The sequence below is a fragment of the Melozone crissalis genome, unplaced genomic scaffold, assembly GCF_028551555.1.
Source record: "Melozone crissalis strain CALT ecotype California unplaced genomic scaffold, PUWL_Pcris_2 ptg000033l_1, whole genome shotgun sequence".
Taxonomy (NCBI): domain Eukaryota; kingdom Metazoa; phylum Chordata; class Aves; order Passeriformes; family Passerellidae; genus Melozone; species Melozone crissalis.
Window position 1 is genome coordinate 14,208,370 of NW_026535811.1, and position 17,877 is coordinate 14,226,246.

General features: G+C 42.6%; 1 protein-coding gene across 2 annotated transcripts in view; it reads left to right on the forward strand.

Annotated features, from left to right (window-relative positions):
* Window positions 1-4,509: 4,509 nt before the first annotated feature.
* BRAF (B-Raf proto-oncogene, serine/threonine kinase) overlaps window positions 4,510-17,877 on the forward strand; it is a 78,178-nt gene continuing 64,810 nt past the window's right edge. For both annotated transcript variants that reach the window (XM_054281864.1, XM_054281863.1), the window contains exon 1: window positions 4,510-4,641. In XM_054281864.1, the coding sequence (XP_054137839.1) occupies window positions 4,510-4,641 (132 nt within the window). The remainder of the gene's footprint in view (window positions 4,642-17,877) is intronic.

Below are 17,877 nucleotides of genomic sequence, written 5' to 3' on the forward strand. Positions count from 1 at the left end.
GGTGCACCCCAAAATCCCAATCTAGAATAGGCTATTATTTTTATATCAAATAAAGCTTGTTAGGTCAACATTGCTTTTAATGATAGAATGAAAACTAAGTTAAGAATCTGGTGGATTCCCATTTTTTTTTCCTTGTTTTCCCTACTCCTGTTTTACTGGCAGTCTCCACCCATCCTCATTGCTTCTACTCATGTATTTAACTCAGTGGCAAAGAGCTATGAAATCTCCATCAGCTGAAAAAATCACAGATAAGAGTGTTCAGCAGCCAAGTTCCAATCACCATCTGAATATTATCTAATTTCACATTGAAAGTATGAATATTTCAGGTTTAGCAGATTATAAATGTCCTGAACTAGTTTTCAGGAAGTTCCAAAGGAAGCAATACATATGATCTGTACTGGAAAAGTTTAAAGTGAAGAACAAGGGGGAAAAAAAAAACCAAAAAGAAAAAACAGCCTTGTTTTTTCTATTGCCTCAAAGTGGATCAATGAGACAGCAATTCCTAGAAAAATGAAAACATGTATAGTATATCTTAGAGTGGGAGAGATTATAAACTGCTATAGGTGCTAAAGAGCTGCAAAAGAAAAAAAAATATCTGGGTTATATCCTTAAAAATATCTCCTACATTCTTTTCCTGGAGAGTAAAGTAATTTTCTTAGGTGTGTATGATTCTGACTACTAATCAGAAAATGACTGAACTCTAGACAACAGCCTAATTTTTGTTCTGCTTCATTTTGTTCTCCTTTCCTGTCCAAGGTAACAGAGAACATAACTGGTGTCATTAGAATCTGTGTTTTTACAAAATATGTAAAAACATAATTTGTAAAATTATGTTTTTGTAAAATTAATGTATTTCTGCTCTTATGAGAGAGAATTTAAACCAGCACTTTCAAATGTGCATGGGCCAAGCACAAATGCTACAATTTACAGGACAAATACTGTCTTTTCAGTGCATGAAAAGGGTAAGCAGTTTTTGAAATTTGGATACATTTTAAGTGTACTTCAGACATCCTAAGCTGAAGGTGTATCAAATTTTCCCACCACTTTAAAAAAATCATATCAATTATCACACCAATATGCAAATCTTGTCATTGTTTTGATTAAGACAATGGAAGGCTGGAGTTTTTTGAGATACTGTCTTCTCTTGAGAGTATATAATAAAGGAGACCAAGATTCAGTTTCATCTAATATTTTTTTTTGAATATTCACAATTTGGAGCATTTCATGAAGATCTTATAAAGTTTTGCTGATCTGTCATGGATTTTTTGGGTTATTTGCTTGTTTGGGATTTTTGGGGTTTTTGTTGTTTGTTCTTTGGTGTTTTCTCGATTGGTTGGTTTGGTTTTTGGTTTGTTTTGGGTTTTGGTTTTTTGAGAAGAGATGAAGTGTCCAAATGCTCACAATGAGACAGCTGCTCTCAGGTAATCATATATACATACATATATACATATATATTTTCTTTCTGACTGCTCAAAACATTGTTCTCTGAAAGTGCAGGTGTTGATTAGATCAGACAAATGTTCTGGTGGTGGGCAACCTAGGTGGAGAGTCTTGGGTCTTTTATCAGCTGGATTTGTTTTCTCACCCAAAGTCAAATTAATTTTAAAAATTCTGAGGAGGATCAAACCCCAGTGCCTAACCAGGAGTTTGGTGGGAGGTGGCAGGTTTACATTTACAAGTTTGCATTGCCTGCTGCCATACCAGATAAACTGGCTGTGCTGCATTGCAGGAGTTAACCAGGCAGTGGCCCACAGATTTGACAGCAGAAACCTGCCTTTCACATCTAGGTTGTAATTTGATTTTGACCTATATTGATCATAAAAGCTAGTCTCTGTAAAAGGTGTTGATGATATCAATTATCAGTAGATAGGATTTCATATCACCAAGAAATAGCTACAGTTATTAACTATTTATCTTTCATCATGATCAAGCAGAGAGGCCAAGTAGCCACCATGTGAAGGAGTAGAAAATTCCATTTGTCACTAGGCGTGGATTCCCCCAATCCAAAGGAAAGCATAGTATGAGTAGTAGATTTTTGTCTCCTTTCTACACAACAATCTATTAAAGTAGTTCTTAGGTGTGTTTTTTTTTTTTTTTTTATCTCATGTATTTCTGGAGGCAGTTCTGCTGTGTTTCCAGCATTGGACATGACTGCTCAGTATCAGAACTGCAGCTCTTCAGTGAAACATCAAATGTGATAAGAAAGTCTAGCAGAATTCAAAGTGAATGCAAATCTACTGGAAATAATCAGAACCTCAGAAGAGAGACCCAACACCACTAAAAGCAATGGGAAAGGTATTACAAGTTACAGAGTGATAGTAGTCTACTAATTCCACTGCTGGAGTTATGCCCTGGACAGAAATTGCTTGGGGAATAAAAAAAGGCTTTGACTACATTCTGTAGGGGGATAGAATATAAGAAAATAAAGATAGTGTAGAAAGTAATCTTACCCCTAAGGAGTTGCAGCTGGGCCAATTATCAAAGATTAGGAGCAGGCCACAGCTGTAAGCAATGAGAAGAAGAGTGCTATAAAAGAGTGGGGTGGCTGGGGGAGAAGGGAACTGGAGTCAGATAGCTGCTTTATGAATAAGAAAGAGGCAGAGCCCTGAGGAGATGCCCATGAGAAACACTGAGAAGGTATGAAACTTTTGTGGTAGGAGACAACAGTATAGAACCCCTGCAATAAGATGACAGCGTTCTGTATATTGAGATTAATTATCTCTTGGTAAAAGCTTCATGGAAATGAATGGCCTTACTCTGTTAGTTAACCTCTATTACTCTTTTGGCTTTTCCACAACAGGCTATATGCTGGGAGAGCATCTCCCATTACCTCTGCTGCCTTTTCCTTCAGAGATCAGAGAGATTTGTCCCAGTGCTCAGTCCTCAGCATGGGTGCTATTTTCTGGAGTTTGTGAGCAGTTTTTCACTACCATTACACATTCCCACTGTGTAGCAAGAATTGCTGATAATTATCCTCTTCATTAATGTGGCTATTAGAGAGAAACTTCTAAACTTGGCCAACTGCTTAGTCTGTACATTTGATTTTTACATACTTGTGTAGCCTTTCTGTTGACTGCACTGTAGGGCTCCAGCCATAGCAAACCCCAGGCTCCTCTCTTCGCAAGCATAGCCTGTAAAAAAATCAATTTAAATCCATTGAAATATTAAATTGAAGTTGCATTTATTTACCAGTTGCAACACTGCCAGTATTGAACTGCATTTGAAATGCTTTTCCACAGCCATGGCCCGCAGTGTGAAAGGTGAAATACAAACCTCAGTTCTCTCACCAGCAATACACGCTCAGAGCTTGTGTGGTTACGTGTTCACAACTGAAGTGAAACAAAGATAAGGATCCTGCACTTGCAGCTTTCAACCGGGTGTATTTTAGCTGGATACCATTAAATACATCGGGCTGTGTTAGAACAGCCTTTCTCTCAAGTCCTGCTGCTGTTCTGGTCCATCAGCATTTCTTTGGAACACACTCAAATACAGCTGCCATTTTTTAAATTTATAATTAAGACCTTTTCAGCAGGAAAGCAGCTTAAACCACCTGATTTAGCAGGTGTTTTATGCGTGTGAGCAGTATTTCCATGGGTGTGGCAGACAGGGATTAGGCACAGCTCGAGGCTGTACTTGAGATGGGAGCGCTCGGCCCGTGTGGGGAGCGATGGCGCCGGGCAGGAGCGGGGAGCGCTCTGGGGGCAGCAGCGGTGTCCCTGAGAAGGGATCCCGGTGTCGGAGCCAGGCATCGGAGCAGGTCCGGAGCCAGAGCCCTTCCCTGGCGCGGAGCGGCTGTGTGAGCACAGCACAGCGGGGGCAGCCAGGGCCTGAGGAGCGGTCAGTGGGAACCCACGCTGTGCTATCGATCCCAGGATCCATTATCGCAGTTATCAGCGGGGTCACAGCCCGCAGGTGACCATGGCAGTGTGTTCAGCGTGCCTGTGGCTGCCGCACGCTGCGTGGCGGGGAGGATTCACCCCAGAGCCGCAGCGCCGAGGGATGCCCGGCATCCCCTTCGGTCTCCTTTGGATTCCGCCGGTACCCCGGGTTTCCCCGCTGCCGGGAAGGACCCGGACAGCCCCCGGCAGCGATGTTTAACCCGCTCCGCAGCCGGCTGTGCTGTGCGGGCCTCCTCCTGCCCCGGCATTCCCGGTTCCCGCTGCCGGGGGCGGCGCTGCCATTGCGCTCTCATGCCGCCAGGGGGCGCTGCGGCGGCGACGGCCGGGGAGGGGGCGGGGCCAAGCCCACGTCCGAGTTCCCAGGGCGACGGGGCGGTCGCGCCGTGACGTCACGGTGCTTCCCGGTGACGTCAGGCGGGCCCATGCGCCGTGGCCGCGGCGATTCTGTGTGACGTCAGGAGGCCGGCCGTGACGCGCCGGCGGCGCTGGGAGCGGGCCGGGACCGCGCTCGCCGCCCGCCCCTCGCACTACGGGTCGCGGCTGGGGCCGCCCCGGTGGCGGGGACGCGGCCGCCCCCGGCCCCGCCCTCGCCCCGCCGCTCTGGCCCAAGATGGCGGCGCTGAGCAGCGGCGGCAGCGCCGAGGGGGCCTCGCTCTTCAACGGGGACATGGAGCCCGAGCCGGCCGCGCTCGGCGCCGGCTACGCGGGGGCCGGCAGCGGGGACCCGGCCATCCCGGAGGAGGTGAGGCCACGCGGCGGCCGCCCGCCCCCGGGGCTCGGGCCCGGCCGTGCCGGGGGCGGCCCGTGCCGGCGGGGGCAGGGAGCGGGGGCCGCGGCGCGGAGGGCGCGGGGCCCGGCGGGGCTGAGGGCGAGCCCCGCTCGGAGCCGCCGCGTCCCGCCAAGGCGCCGTGCGGGGTTTGGCCATCGCTTCCCCCCGATGGCTTTGAAGCACTCGAAATGCGTTTTAAAGCCGAGGCTGGGTTCGGTTCGCTCTGCGGACGTGCCTTTTGTGGAGGTTTTTTGCACAAAGCGTCTTAGGAAATGTTAACGGACAGGGCACCGTGCAGGCAGCGAGGATGTCAGGCCTCTGCTCGGTGTCTCTCTTACATACTTCCTGTGTTTTTGGGGCTTATTACTTAACTTCCCAATCCCACGGGGAGCGAGCGGCACTACCTGTTTTGCTGGGGCTGAAGTGCGAGTTGCGAACGCTTCCGAAATGTTTTCGAAAAGGGGAATAAACTGTGCGGCAACAACACAAGGCGCTTCGCAGATTCGAGCGCTGTAGGCATCCAAGGCAGACCCACCTGCCAGATGCCATGCCTCGAGTCTGTTCTGGAGGTAAATACAGATGCCACAAGCTCTGCTGTTTTGTTCTCAGCCTCACCGGCTGGAGAGTGTTTCGGCTCAGCTTTCGCTGGAGTGTCTGTGCAGTCGGTGGGGAACCTCTCAGCCTTGGGGCCCTGCGAGGAGCCCAGCCCACCTGGGAGCCTCTTCTTTCCAGCCTCCAGCTGGGAAAATGAGCTCGATTGGACCAGCTGCTCTCTGAGGGGTCCAGTTTGATTCCCAAATCCCCAAAGATTGGGAGGGGGGTTTATTTATCCATTTTGTTTATTAATAGCGTACTGGATTATAGTGGAATTAGTGGGTTGGGAAGTTTGAGAAGTGCTAGAGCTCATGCTGGGTGGATGGCCAGAAAGGAGAAGTAGGGAAAGAGTCTGTCCCTATAGATGTTTGCAAGATGTGAGGCTGATTCTCTCATCTTAAGGAGTCCCTGACTGACTTGCTTGCTGAAGGTAGGCAGAATTCAGCAGTACACATCTATTTTACACCTACCCAGCATGGTGATTACACACCTTGAGTAATGCCAGTCCAGTCTGAACTTTTCCTGAGTAAGGAGAAACTCTCAGCTGGTTGGCAAACCCAAGCACCTAAAGAGTGGGCTTCAACAAATGCACGCTTTTAGCAGCAAAGTGAGGCTGAAACGCTTCTGAATTTCTCAGTTATTTCTGTCATTTAAAAAAAATATGGAATTAATCCAATAACTGGTTTATATTGTGGCCCTTGAAATAATAACACAATACAGCTGAGCTGCTTAAACTGAAGTATAGGAGAGGAGAGAGGGAAAAGCAGTGGCAGGAGGCAAGAATATTTTTTGAAAAACAATTTTCACGCTGAAGGGATGGTTTGTGAAACTGCTCTAAGTCACTTGAACTTCAAAAATGTTTGAGACTGTGTCAGTCATTAGATTTGATTCCAAAGGGTAAATTACATAGTGTGGCTGCTCCTGCTTCCATCCTGGATGAGGCAGAGATGAGTGGTCCAGCATGAGGAGCACCTGCTGAGCAGAAGGGTTGATGGCTTGTCAGATGTAAGCATTTAGGAAGTGTGTGGGGGACAGTCTTGTATTATTTAAAAGCAAACTTCTTCTGCATTGGAAATACTGAAACACATGGGTCTCAAGGCAGACCTGGTCATAGAGTTTTTATTTTCTGATGTGGTTTTGTTCTGCAGTTAACAAGCTCTTCCTCGAGTTGTAGGTAATTACATTTTGTTTACTGTATAAGTGCACCTATTACTTCACCTAAACCTGTACCTTAATGAAGTTCAAGCCCAAAAAATTGCTGACACAGTTAAAATGGAAATTATCCTTCATACTAAAACAAGCCAACCTCAAGTGTAAGGCAAGTTCCAAGTGTAAGGCAAGTTCCAAGTGCCATAAGTCAGAGAAATACTGAAGTGCTCGTAACTGACTCATGGCTGTAATGTAAGTACATGTTCTGGTGTTTTGTTTCATTGTTTCAAGACAAGGTAAACCCGGGCTTTAGAGGTAACCTTGCTGTGGAAGCCTGTCAGGGAGCATGACCTTACTTCCTTAAGGCAATACCTGAAAAGGCTTCAGCTCCTACAGTCTTTAGGGAATTGCAGTCCTGATTTCCAGAAGGCAGACCTTCAGTCCTGCACTCAGTTTCTGCTGTTGGAAGGGGAGCAGACAAGAATTCCTGACAGATGTTGAAGTATCTTGCACACCTTACTTGTGTGTTGGAGCCCTCTGGTAAACGAGATGTTCTGTATTGAGCTTGTAATCGAGTGCCCTGTGTGGGTTACAGCTACTTCACTGTCCCTTATGAATTCTCAGGGGCTGGGACTTTGAAAAACAAATTTAAGCCCTATTGTTCAACTCAGTTCTTAATCAAATAGTGAGTTTTTATCTTTAAAAGTTGCTTGGGTAGCCTAAGTGCTGTTACTAAAAATCTTCTGAGTATTGCTAAGTCTTTTTTCCACTATATTAAAATTTAGAGTTTTTTAGGGTGGTTGTCCATGCAGTCATAAAAAAGATACAGGGAAGGGCTACTTCTTGGAGACAGAAGGATTTGGGAACAGTAGGGGCAAGTGCCTTTAGAAGAAATTTGTTCCTCTTCCACTCCCAGTTTGGTTGCTGGGGCTGGGAGGCCTCGGATGAGAGCTGGAATCTGCAGGCACAGAGGTTGGCTTTTCCCCAGCATGAGTTCTCAGGACAAGAGATTGTTTGGATGGAAGGTTTTCAGAGCATTACAGGGTTGTTGATATAGTAAGGAGTGTGTGACAGCTGGGAGGAAAGGTTCTGCTCTTGTTGCTAGAGATTATTTACACCAATATTAAATAATTCAAATGGGATTTTCTGTACTCGGAGCTTTGTACCCTAAACTGCTCTTTGTAAGACAAAAATTACTCTGAAGGCTGTGAAGTGAGGGGCTGAGCTGCTGCATGGTTGTTTTCTAGGCAGCAATACTGGAGTTTATCCTGCACGAATATTAGTTATAAATTTAGAAACCTTAATCCTATGAAACAGATTTAAGAGTAAAATGGAGAATGGATGAAAAGATATATAAAATGAAGATGGAATGGAAAGGCACCTCTAACCTCACAATATGAAGTAAGTGATGGGTTCTCCTAATGTAATGTAGGTACATGAAGTAAAAGTGGGGTTGATTTTGTTGCAGTAACATTTAGGGAGCCTATGGTGCTGGGTATTAGAGGATCTATTTCTCTAAAGAGTTTAATAGTAAACCTGATACTTATTTGGAAGCTTGAAACCATATGAGTGGTTTTTTACTTCATTGCTTTTGTAGTTTTGGGAATACATTTTATGTTCAATGTCAATTACGTTTCTGTGCATTAGTATTCAGTGAGTGAAGTAACTTCATAGTCAGTGAATGACATCCTATTTAATTGTGAGGACAAGTTAAAGTGGAGCTGGATGTGAAGCATCTTGTAGCTAATATTCTTTATTAGCTTTTATTAGCTATTCTTTATTCAGAAGAAAAGTTAAATAGTTGTTTCTTTTACATAGCATGGGAAAGGCCATGGTTAATACTGTCTGATTTTGGGTCACAGCTTTGAGATATGCATGGTCTGGCTGAGTGATATAAAGTCTGGAAGGTCAGAGCTTTGAACAAAGACTCAGTCAAATCTGAAGTTGTTGAAAAAAGACATGGAAATTGTCAAATCTGGTGCAAAGAAGAATGCAACTAACTCATTTGCCTGGCTTGTGATGGTTACTGCCAGAAGTAGTGAGTTTATGTGGTAGCAGAGGAGATGGTTCCATGTTACCATGAGGTGTTGTTCTTTATGGCTAGGAATAGTGAAGCATGAAAATAGACATTCTGAACTTATAAATAAGCTCATTAATGGACTGTTCATTAATAGACTGTCACCTCAACAGGCAAACACACATCAGGAGTGATGGGGGAAAGTTGTTCCAGGTGTAAAAAAGACAATTATTTTGGTAACCTCTCATCTTTTTTTTCTTTAGGGTTTTTATGATTTATTTCTGGCAAGGTGGATTGAACACTAGAACACAACTTTGAAATACTTAGGTTTACTGAGGATAGTAGAGATTTCTACTTGAGGTGTTTTTCCCAGAAGGGAATAGGATTAACAGCTCTGTCCTGTGGTAGCTTGTTTGATTACACAGCACTTGCTTAATAGTGTGGTGGCTCCTTCTGGAAAGTTGTGATGTCTTGGGAAGCTTGTTTCTTATCTCTGTGGATATCCACAAACTGGTTGGGAACAAAATGTTAAGTACTGATTTTTTTTTTTTCCTGACTTGCAGTCTTGCTTCTTAATTCCCATTTATATTTTGTTGTAGTTGTTAAAACTCAAAGACCTCTTATTTTTAAAGCTGTTCTAATAATACCCTTCGTGACACTTTTTTAGCTACGAGTGGCAACTCTTTTGTTGCATGAAGTTAAAAATACTGTAGACCAAATGCATTTTGGGTTTTGGCTCTGTTTTTTGTTTGGCTGTTGGTTTTTTTTTTTAATGCAGCTATCTTTTGATGGCATCTTTTAACATAAACTGATCTTTTAACATAAACTGATAACCTCCAAGTTTTCTTAAGGCTTTAATATTCCACTTTGTAACAAATCTGTAGTTCACTTTAATTAATTGTTATAGCTGTCAAAAAATTTGAATGCATGGAATATTTTGAAGGGAATTTGATTTAGAAAGAAATGTAGTTTTATTTGTACTTAAAAGAGAAACAAAAGGTTTTGATTGGTTATGGAATTACTAATTCTCTTCCAGTCTAGCCTCCCAAGGAAGGTGTTTCAGGTTTAATGGAGGGGGGTTTCTGAAACACAGTTTTGGCCAAGTGCAAGTTTTATTTTCAGTTTGAAGCTGGCTTCTGGAGGGTGGTGAAATGTAGAATGTATCAGAAATGCCCTGTCATAACTGTAGTCCCTGTGGTGTGTGCTGCTCCCTGTCCCTGCAGTTTGAGCTCAGTCAATCCAATGGTGCTGTGATACCAGAGCTGCAGGCTTTGCCCTTTGCTGTGCCCAGGTCACCCCTCTCAGCCAGACCTACCCCCCTGTGCCCACTTGGTGCCACACAGGTCCTGTCCTGAGTTGACTCCACTCACTGCTACTGAAGGAAATCAGCACTGCTTTTGCTGCAGTAGTTTAATGCAAACTCAGTGAGTGGAATCTCCTCAGCATGAGGAGCACCCAGTGAGTTCTAAAATGAAGTGAGACACTAAAAGAATGTGGTTGGTGGAGTAGTGGTAGTATGGTGTGTGTGTGTGTGTCCCCTTTTCTGTTTGATTATTATTATAAATAATCTTTGTCCTATAAAATTCCATTGGAGCCTGAATTTTATATATTTGAATGAGAAGTTGTGCTCAGAGACTTCCATAGCTGGACTAGTCAGGTTTAGGTCCTGACACCTCAGACTTGATGGTCTTGAGCTCCCCCTCCCAGGCTGTAAGAACCTTCCTTGGTGTCTCTGGAGCCCTTGTGAGCCTGCCTTTCACAGAAGTGAGGTTGCATGCCACAGCTGTGCCAGGGATGTGAAGGTGTCTGTGAGCTTCTTGTGTAGCGCGTGTGCGTTTCCAGCAGCCCTGACCACGTGAGAGTTCTGGGTGCAGAGTTTCGTTTGTGAGGTGTGAGATGGTTTTCATCATTTTCAACTGTTCACACATCTGTGTGTGAACGCAGCTACTTTCTCACAGCTAGTGCAGGATACAGAAGTCAGCATGCAATATATGGGTTCTCTTGCTTCAGCTTTTTTATTCCACTTGCTCTTGAGCTTTTGGGCTCCCAATCCTCCCTCCTGTGCCCAGCTTCTTTCCAACACATTGCAATATGTATTCACTCAACTGATTCTCCGTTCTGTGGCCAGTGCTAAAGAGGGCTGGCTGATGCAGAATTACATGCCTTTTCTTCTCTTTTTCTCCTGCTTAAGCTCCTTGCAGCAAGTGTTTGGTTTGTTGCACCTTTTTAGCATTTGTGAGTTTTGGAGAAGCAGCAACAGTGTCTTTCTTTATTCTGTTTCTAATTACATTTTAGGAAAGTGGACCCTAGCAAAAAACGGGCAGAAATCTAATTTGTAGCTCTTCTCTTTGACTGGAGGTGCTGCCCGTTCAGGCCGGAGTTTTGAGAGAGCAGTGCTGCCAGGTATCATCCCACCCCCAACCAATGTGAGCATTTAAAATCAGAAACAGAACTTCTCTTCAAAATGGAGCTTGTTGTGCAGTGCCATATGTAGTGCTCAGCATCAAAGGAATTTTCCACACTATCAGTATTAAATTCAGGAGATCATGAGTGTGGAGCACTGAAGGGCACTTTTATTTTTCTGAGGTTCTGATCAAGTGAAATACTTTTGTGAGTTCTCCCAGTATACCTGCACAAAGCGTAGCATGAACAGGCAGTTCAATTTCTGCATGAAACCAACTTTGTTTAAAATCTTTCTTTGGGAGACAAGCAGAAAAGACTGTTATTGAAGGATTGAGCTTAGTTTAAAAATGTGTTGCATAACTAAGTGGCTAGGATATTTTTTTCTTTTGACCCTGGAAAGGAGGATACCAGCTCTAGTGTCTTGCTTTGTTATATAGTGAGGCCTCTTAAACAGGATCATTATTAGTAAAGCTGTTTTAAATGCAGTGGTAAGCAATAAAACTCTCCAAATGCAGTTCCATTGTGTTCAGGCAACATTTTCTGACACTTGAAGCACAGACATGGTAACTTAATTTTTTTTCTCCTCTTTATCTCAGATAAAGAGTTTGTTTTGAAAGTAGACATTTCTAGAATCAGAATAGTGTGTCTAGTTTTTCTCTCTCTAGTACAACTTGTTCACTTATGATGTTTGAAAAGCACTATAAAATCAACCTGAAATAAAATACATCATTATAACTAAGAAGTTGATAGTATCTCAGTGTTTAGAACTGGATGGTTGTATATTGGTGCCTCAGTCTTTGATCTGGTTTTGAAAATTTATTCATTAAACTCAATAGGTCAAACATTCTCTGTAATAGGTTTAAGGAATGTAGACTTAAATGTGAGTCTTTAGTATCATCTGAGGCGGCTTTCAGCCAAGATTTCTTTAAGCAATCTATAATTCTTCTAGAATACAGTTTGTACTGTCTCTTGTGACGTTTTTAAGCCTGTGTAAATCATTGAAAATTGATATAACTTTTTCCAGATTCTAGGTTAAGTAGTTAGTGTAGTTTTTTTTTTTTTACTTTCCTATTCTACAATGTATGGCAAGGAGCCAGTTCTACCTTATAAATAATTTCATTTTCCAAGGTGGTACTGGGGTTGCTAAGGCAGGGTGGTCTGCTGAGTAGAACATAGAATGCTGCTTAGGAGAATGTGGTTTCTGTGGCAGTTCCTATTTGACTGTTTCCTTTGACTAGGAGCACATTACTTGTGTTTTAAAAATAAATATTTGCTCTGTTTTAGCTTTTGAGATCTGTTTGTGATAAAAATAGGATACCTTAACTTCTTTATTGGATCACAAATATTTCTAAACAAGCAGAGTATATTTGTACTCATCCAACAATTCCAGCTGTCTTTTACATTTTCTAATCAGTTGGTAGGAAACTGTGACAGCAGTCATTATGTAGAAACAGTTTAGTGGTGGAATATTGCAAAGTTTATAACAAATTATTTTATGGATTGATTAATATGAACTTTTAAATAGGTGCTGATTAGCTTTTCTGCCTAGTGTAATTAGTTGTGTACTCTGGCAAGGAGAGAGAAGAATTAAGTTCTGTAGTTCAGCTGAAACTGAGTTTATTTGTTTTGTCATTTTAATTAATGTGACCAAAGCTGTGTAAGAGCTCTACTGGACTAGTGTTTGCTCCTTATAGGCAATTACTGTAATTAGCTGGCTGGTTGCTTGCTTTCCATTACAAATGTGACTTTTCAGCTTTTAGGTGTGCAGAGAAATAGTCTGGTGTCTTCATATAATCTTTCTTAAATGTCACTGAGATTCTGTGGTAGTTACCTGGCTAAAGCAAACTTGCACTCTTAAATGGGTTAGAAAATCTAGGTAGTTTATTTCATCTTTTATTTTTTTAAACCTGTTCCTGTCTAGGAGAAGTTGTTGAATTCATGAATGTAACACAGGGAATTGTTCCTGACTCGGTCTGTGCGTGATCCTCGTGACTGCTGCATTAGTATCAAAGTGAATAACAGGGACTACTAGTACTGCAACACAAAAGCCATGAAAATATGGAATTAAAGATTTAGCTGTGCAACTGGTGGTTAATGATTTAAATGAGGGATACAGGCAGCTCTTATTTTTCCACACACTGCTGTTCTACTGTGGTAGAGAACATTTGTTAACTTTCCTTTTTATAGTGCTTGGAGGCAAATTCTACTTAGCAGCAAGCAGTAAAGATGGCAGGTGATGGAAAAAGTGGGAGAATGAAAGAGAATTGAAACCTAAACAGGAAGGTTGCTGTTTCATGGTAGCCTGAATCCATCTAAGTGTGAGCTATAGAGAGCAAAGGTGACTTTTTCACCAGCTGAGATGATCACTGGGTCCTTTGCCAAGCTGTTTTAAGCACAGTAGACTGGCAGAAAGCTAACCTTGACAAAAAGAACAATTTTTCACTTGTATAGTGTACTCAAAGGGTTCAGCCAAAGGTTTAAGTTATGGAGAAAGAGTAAGGAAGAGAGCAGGGGTAAATAGCCAAGGACAATGTGATAATTGCACCCACCACCTTGGCTGGTGGGAGCTGCAAAGCAGTCAATGCCTCAGGCTCTTGGGTGGCTTCATTCTTACAGAGAAACTACAGAGAATAAACTTCACTGAGCTTTATCCTTTACAGTTTTTGAATTCATTTTAAAATGTATTTTTAAGCACTTGTAAGATGTAGGGAGCTCTTGAAGTCTGAATTCCTTTGTTAAAGAGGAGGCAACTTAAGGGGCAAAGGCCTGTCAGCCTGAAAGACTGTTTATTTGGCTTTGAGAGTACAGCTGAATGATGAGCAATTGAGTTTGTGTTTAGAACTAATGAAAGCAAAAGACATGGGTTGCTCTCAGTTGCAACTGATGGTTTGCAAAGAAATGAGAGGTAGTTTCTGCTGTGAACTCTTCAAAGATGGCACTTTGATACTTGTGTTAACTTAGTCAGATGTTGCCTGGTTTTCTGGAGAAGGGTGGAAGTTGTTGGGTGTTTGGTTTTGGCTGAGATGGTTTTGTTCAACAGGAGCAGTGTCAGATGTAGCTGGAACTGGCACTGCTAGTTACAACTTAGTCTTTCCTTCATAAAAATTGCTACCTGTTAAATGGAAAATAGATTGTCATCTTGAAGCCTTTTTAATATTTAATTAACTGCTGTGCTTACAGCAGATGCTCACTGATCACATTACTGTATTAATTGACCTAGTTATGATCCTAGTTGTCAGACAGGGTAGTACTGAAAATGCTGCACCTCTTCTTGAGGATTTTCCTTGCTAAATGTAGTCTGGTACATCTTCCCTAAGGCCATTTGTCATGAGTCTAGAAAGATACATTCATAGGCTTTTGTGGAAAAGGAGATAACAGGCCCTTTTTCTCTTGGCTGCAGGTACTTCTGTAGATACTGTTGACTGTAACTTATTTATTAGTCTGTGGTTGTAAATTTTACTGACTCATTTCCAACTGCCTACATACAGACTTTGACAGTGTTCTATTATTGGCTATCTCAGACATTTTAAAGGACCTATAAATAAAAATGATAAAAATGGTTTGCTGAGATTCAAAAAAGTTGGGCAATATGAACTAGGAGAGGCAAGCTTGATGTTGACCTTCATGTCACTTGCAGAAACCCTCATGTGAAAGCCGTTGCAGGCTGGTTTTCAATTCAGTGAAGTTTTTCAGCTGTTATTTGTCACACTTGTTTAAAACTAACTTTAACTGCCCTGTTGAAAATGTGGTGAGGATGAAGAGCCAGGAGAGTAGAAAAAGTGGAAAAATGAACACAGTGAATGCACAACTTGCGAGAAACTTCCACAGAGAAACGGAGAGGAGCTTTGGCCTGGAGTATTGGAAGAGGGCAAGGACTCACCATCCCACAGTCTGTGCTTGTTCCAGCACATGCCTGCAGGGAATGAGGAGCAAGCTTAGTAAGAGTGAAGGAGACTGGGACTGAGATGAGTGAGGGGGAAAAGTACCTGAAGGAGGGACCAAAGGGCAAGAAAGAGGCAGCAGTGATTGTCAGCGTAGAAACTCAAACCCACATATTCTGCATCATGCTGTGCAAATGATTTGTGTGCTGCCCTGGCATTAACCCCATTCCTATGTCCATCTTTCACCCAAGCATCTCACTTTCAAGTTAGTTGATATGTTAGTCCAGCTAAAGACAGTCTCATACATGGCAGCTTTCTACAGTGTTTTCTGACAAAGTGGATCCTTGCTCAGAGGACCAAACAATTGAATTGACGGTATAAGAAAGAAGCCTGAAAGGACTGATTGGAATAGTATTAGATAGGTATTGATGATTTTGTCCTCTTTATAAAGCAGTTTCCAAATGAAATGCCTAATTTCTTGATTGTTTCATTATTTAATTACACTGTTAGTTCTATGAGAGTATTCTCTGTCATCACCAAGTGTGATAATCCAAATGCAGGATATATTGTTCCTGGACAAATAATGCAGTTTTTTTCTTACAGAATAGATTTGAACTTTCAGTGTCTTCTACCAAGTATGAATCATACAGCTTAGAGTTGGGATGCTCTGCAAGATTTGAGTTGTGATGCCAGGTGCAGAAAGTATGAAGATAGGTTTGCTTTGTGATGTCTCAGGAACTGCACATTTTGACAAGCAGCGAAGGATGTGAAAATAACTTTGTGGTTTAACCTTGCATGTACCTGAAATTATTGTCCAAAGGCTTCTTTAGCTCTCTCAAGCTCTCTTGAGCTTGGTGCTGTAATTCCTTCCCTGAGGGCCCCTGGAGCAGGCTCCTGGTGTGACTCCTAGGATCCTGTGCAGGGCTGGGAGTTGGACTCTGATCCTTGTGGGTACCTTCTAGCTCCACATACTCTGTGGTCTGTGCAGCCATAGTCTGCCCCGAATGGAATGGATTTGGGCTTCTGCTGTATCTGACTTGCCTCTGGCTTGAAATAGGTCATGGTCTTTATTGCATTGTAAGGGAGTGCTTATTTGCAAAATTAATGCACAATTATCCACAATAGGCAGATTCAAGTTGATAGATTCCAGTATATCTGGAATATTTCCAGTTGTCTGGCTGCCCGTGTCTATGTTAGCCTGCGTCAGCTTCCTTGTGTCAGCAGCACTAAAAGGAGAATCAAATCTAAACTCTTGTGATAGAGAGTAACCTTAACCTAAAGCTACAGTATAGGCCAGAAACATTTATTTGATGCTTTTTTTGGAAAAATGATACGGTTATCCAAGCTGTAAAGGATTCATTACTTTTTCATGGAACTACAGTTTAAGCAGTGTCTCAGATCCCCATTCTGTTTCCTCTGGAAAGGGACCAGACTTCCATGTGGGCACTACTGGGTGCATTGCAGGTTTACTTCAAAATGCATTTAGGTTTCCAGCAACTGTCTCTGAGGCTGGCATCAATTGCTGTGTTTCTGTAAGATACTTGACAATTGGGGTTTTACCTTTTCCTACAGGTGTGGGTTTCATTAACATGGTGGAGTGCTCATAAGAATAAGAAAAAGATTCTTAATAACTTTCAGGCGGTTTTTTTTACTTCTAAAAAAATGTGGCTAAAGGGATTATTTAATCTTTAAAATCTTGGGTTTATTTTGTGGTGTAGGAACAAGCTCTTTGGTCTAGAACTGGCTGATATGAGGATTCCACATGCCATGGTTTTGGTGTCTCTGTTGTTAGGCAGTTCTTTGGTGTTGTCTTGGAATGTACGTGCTTATGGGCAGGGAGACCCTTGCTAGGCCGTTTTTGCACATTTGGGTTTTATTTGGATAGTTTATAGAAACATATGTATCTGTGAGTGCTGCTGAAGTGCAGAGATGTAGTTCTGAAGAACTTGGTGTTCTGCACAGCCAAGATGGGGCTCTGGCTCGGCTCAAGGTCTGCAGGGCTGGACTGGGCTGGGCTCGTGACACAAACTGAGCTGAGTTGTCTGAACGAGTGAGTCTGCAAGGAGGAGAGATGGGCTGAAGCTGCTGGCTGTGAAGAGGCAGCAGGGATGGTGGAGTTGTGGTGAGGCAGAAGCTGTGGCTGCTGTGCTGGGCAGCAGCAGGCTTTCCTGAGTCACGTGAGGTCACCTCTTCTGGGTTCCAGTGAGGAAAAGACTTGAGTTCCTTCAATTGAATTGAAGTAGCAACTGATCCTGCGTAGTAGGATGCAGTGTGCCTGCACAGGGGTTCATTCTCAAGCCAGACACTTTAGGATTGCTCTGGATCACAAAAAACTCTTAGTATGTTCACAGATGCGGGAAGCCAGAAGGTAAATTTGCTCCAAGTAAATAGCAGTACAAATTGCCACTTAAAAGGAAATTGTGAAGCTTGGAAATTTGTTATGGCATATGTGTTCTTGTGCGAGAATATGTGTTCTTGGGCTAGAATATGCTAGTCAATACTAGATTTGTGAAAGTTCTCATCTTGTCAGAAGACTTGATGAATATGGCACACAAAATAGCTTTTCCATTTCTGTGAGCAACAAGTCATTATTTGTTGCTATGGCTGACTTTGATAAATTTCCTTCTCCCTTCAGTGTACTTTTGAATGTATGAGGAGCTTTTCTAAGATGATAGAATCCATATTAAGTTTGCCTGTAGAGTTCACTTGTGGCAAGGCTCTTGGTTTCCTGCACAGATACATACTAGGTAATTCAGGGCAATGTTTTTGGTTCCTCTGAGAAATTTTGTGTTCCATTAGACTGTAATTTCAGCTTCTTCAGGTGAAGATATTTTTATTGTAGGCTGGTAGCTGGCAGCAAGTTTAAAATTTTTTCATCAATCTCAATCTTAGAATCACAGAATGGTTTGGGTTGGAAAGGACCTTAAAGATCATCTTGCTTCAACTGCCCTGTCATGGACAGGGAACTTTTCACTAGACCAGGTTGCTCAAAGCCCTTTCTGACCAGGCCTTGACCATTGTCAGGTATGGGGCACACACAATTTTGCTAGGCAGCCTAAATTAGCTGGGTTCCACTTGTCATGATATGACTTTGGAGGAAGATCTCTGCCCTTGTTGGAGGCTATTTGATTCTCTTGCCAACATTTCCAAAATGACATGCTTCCA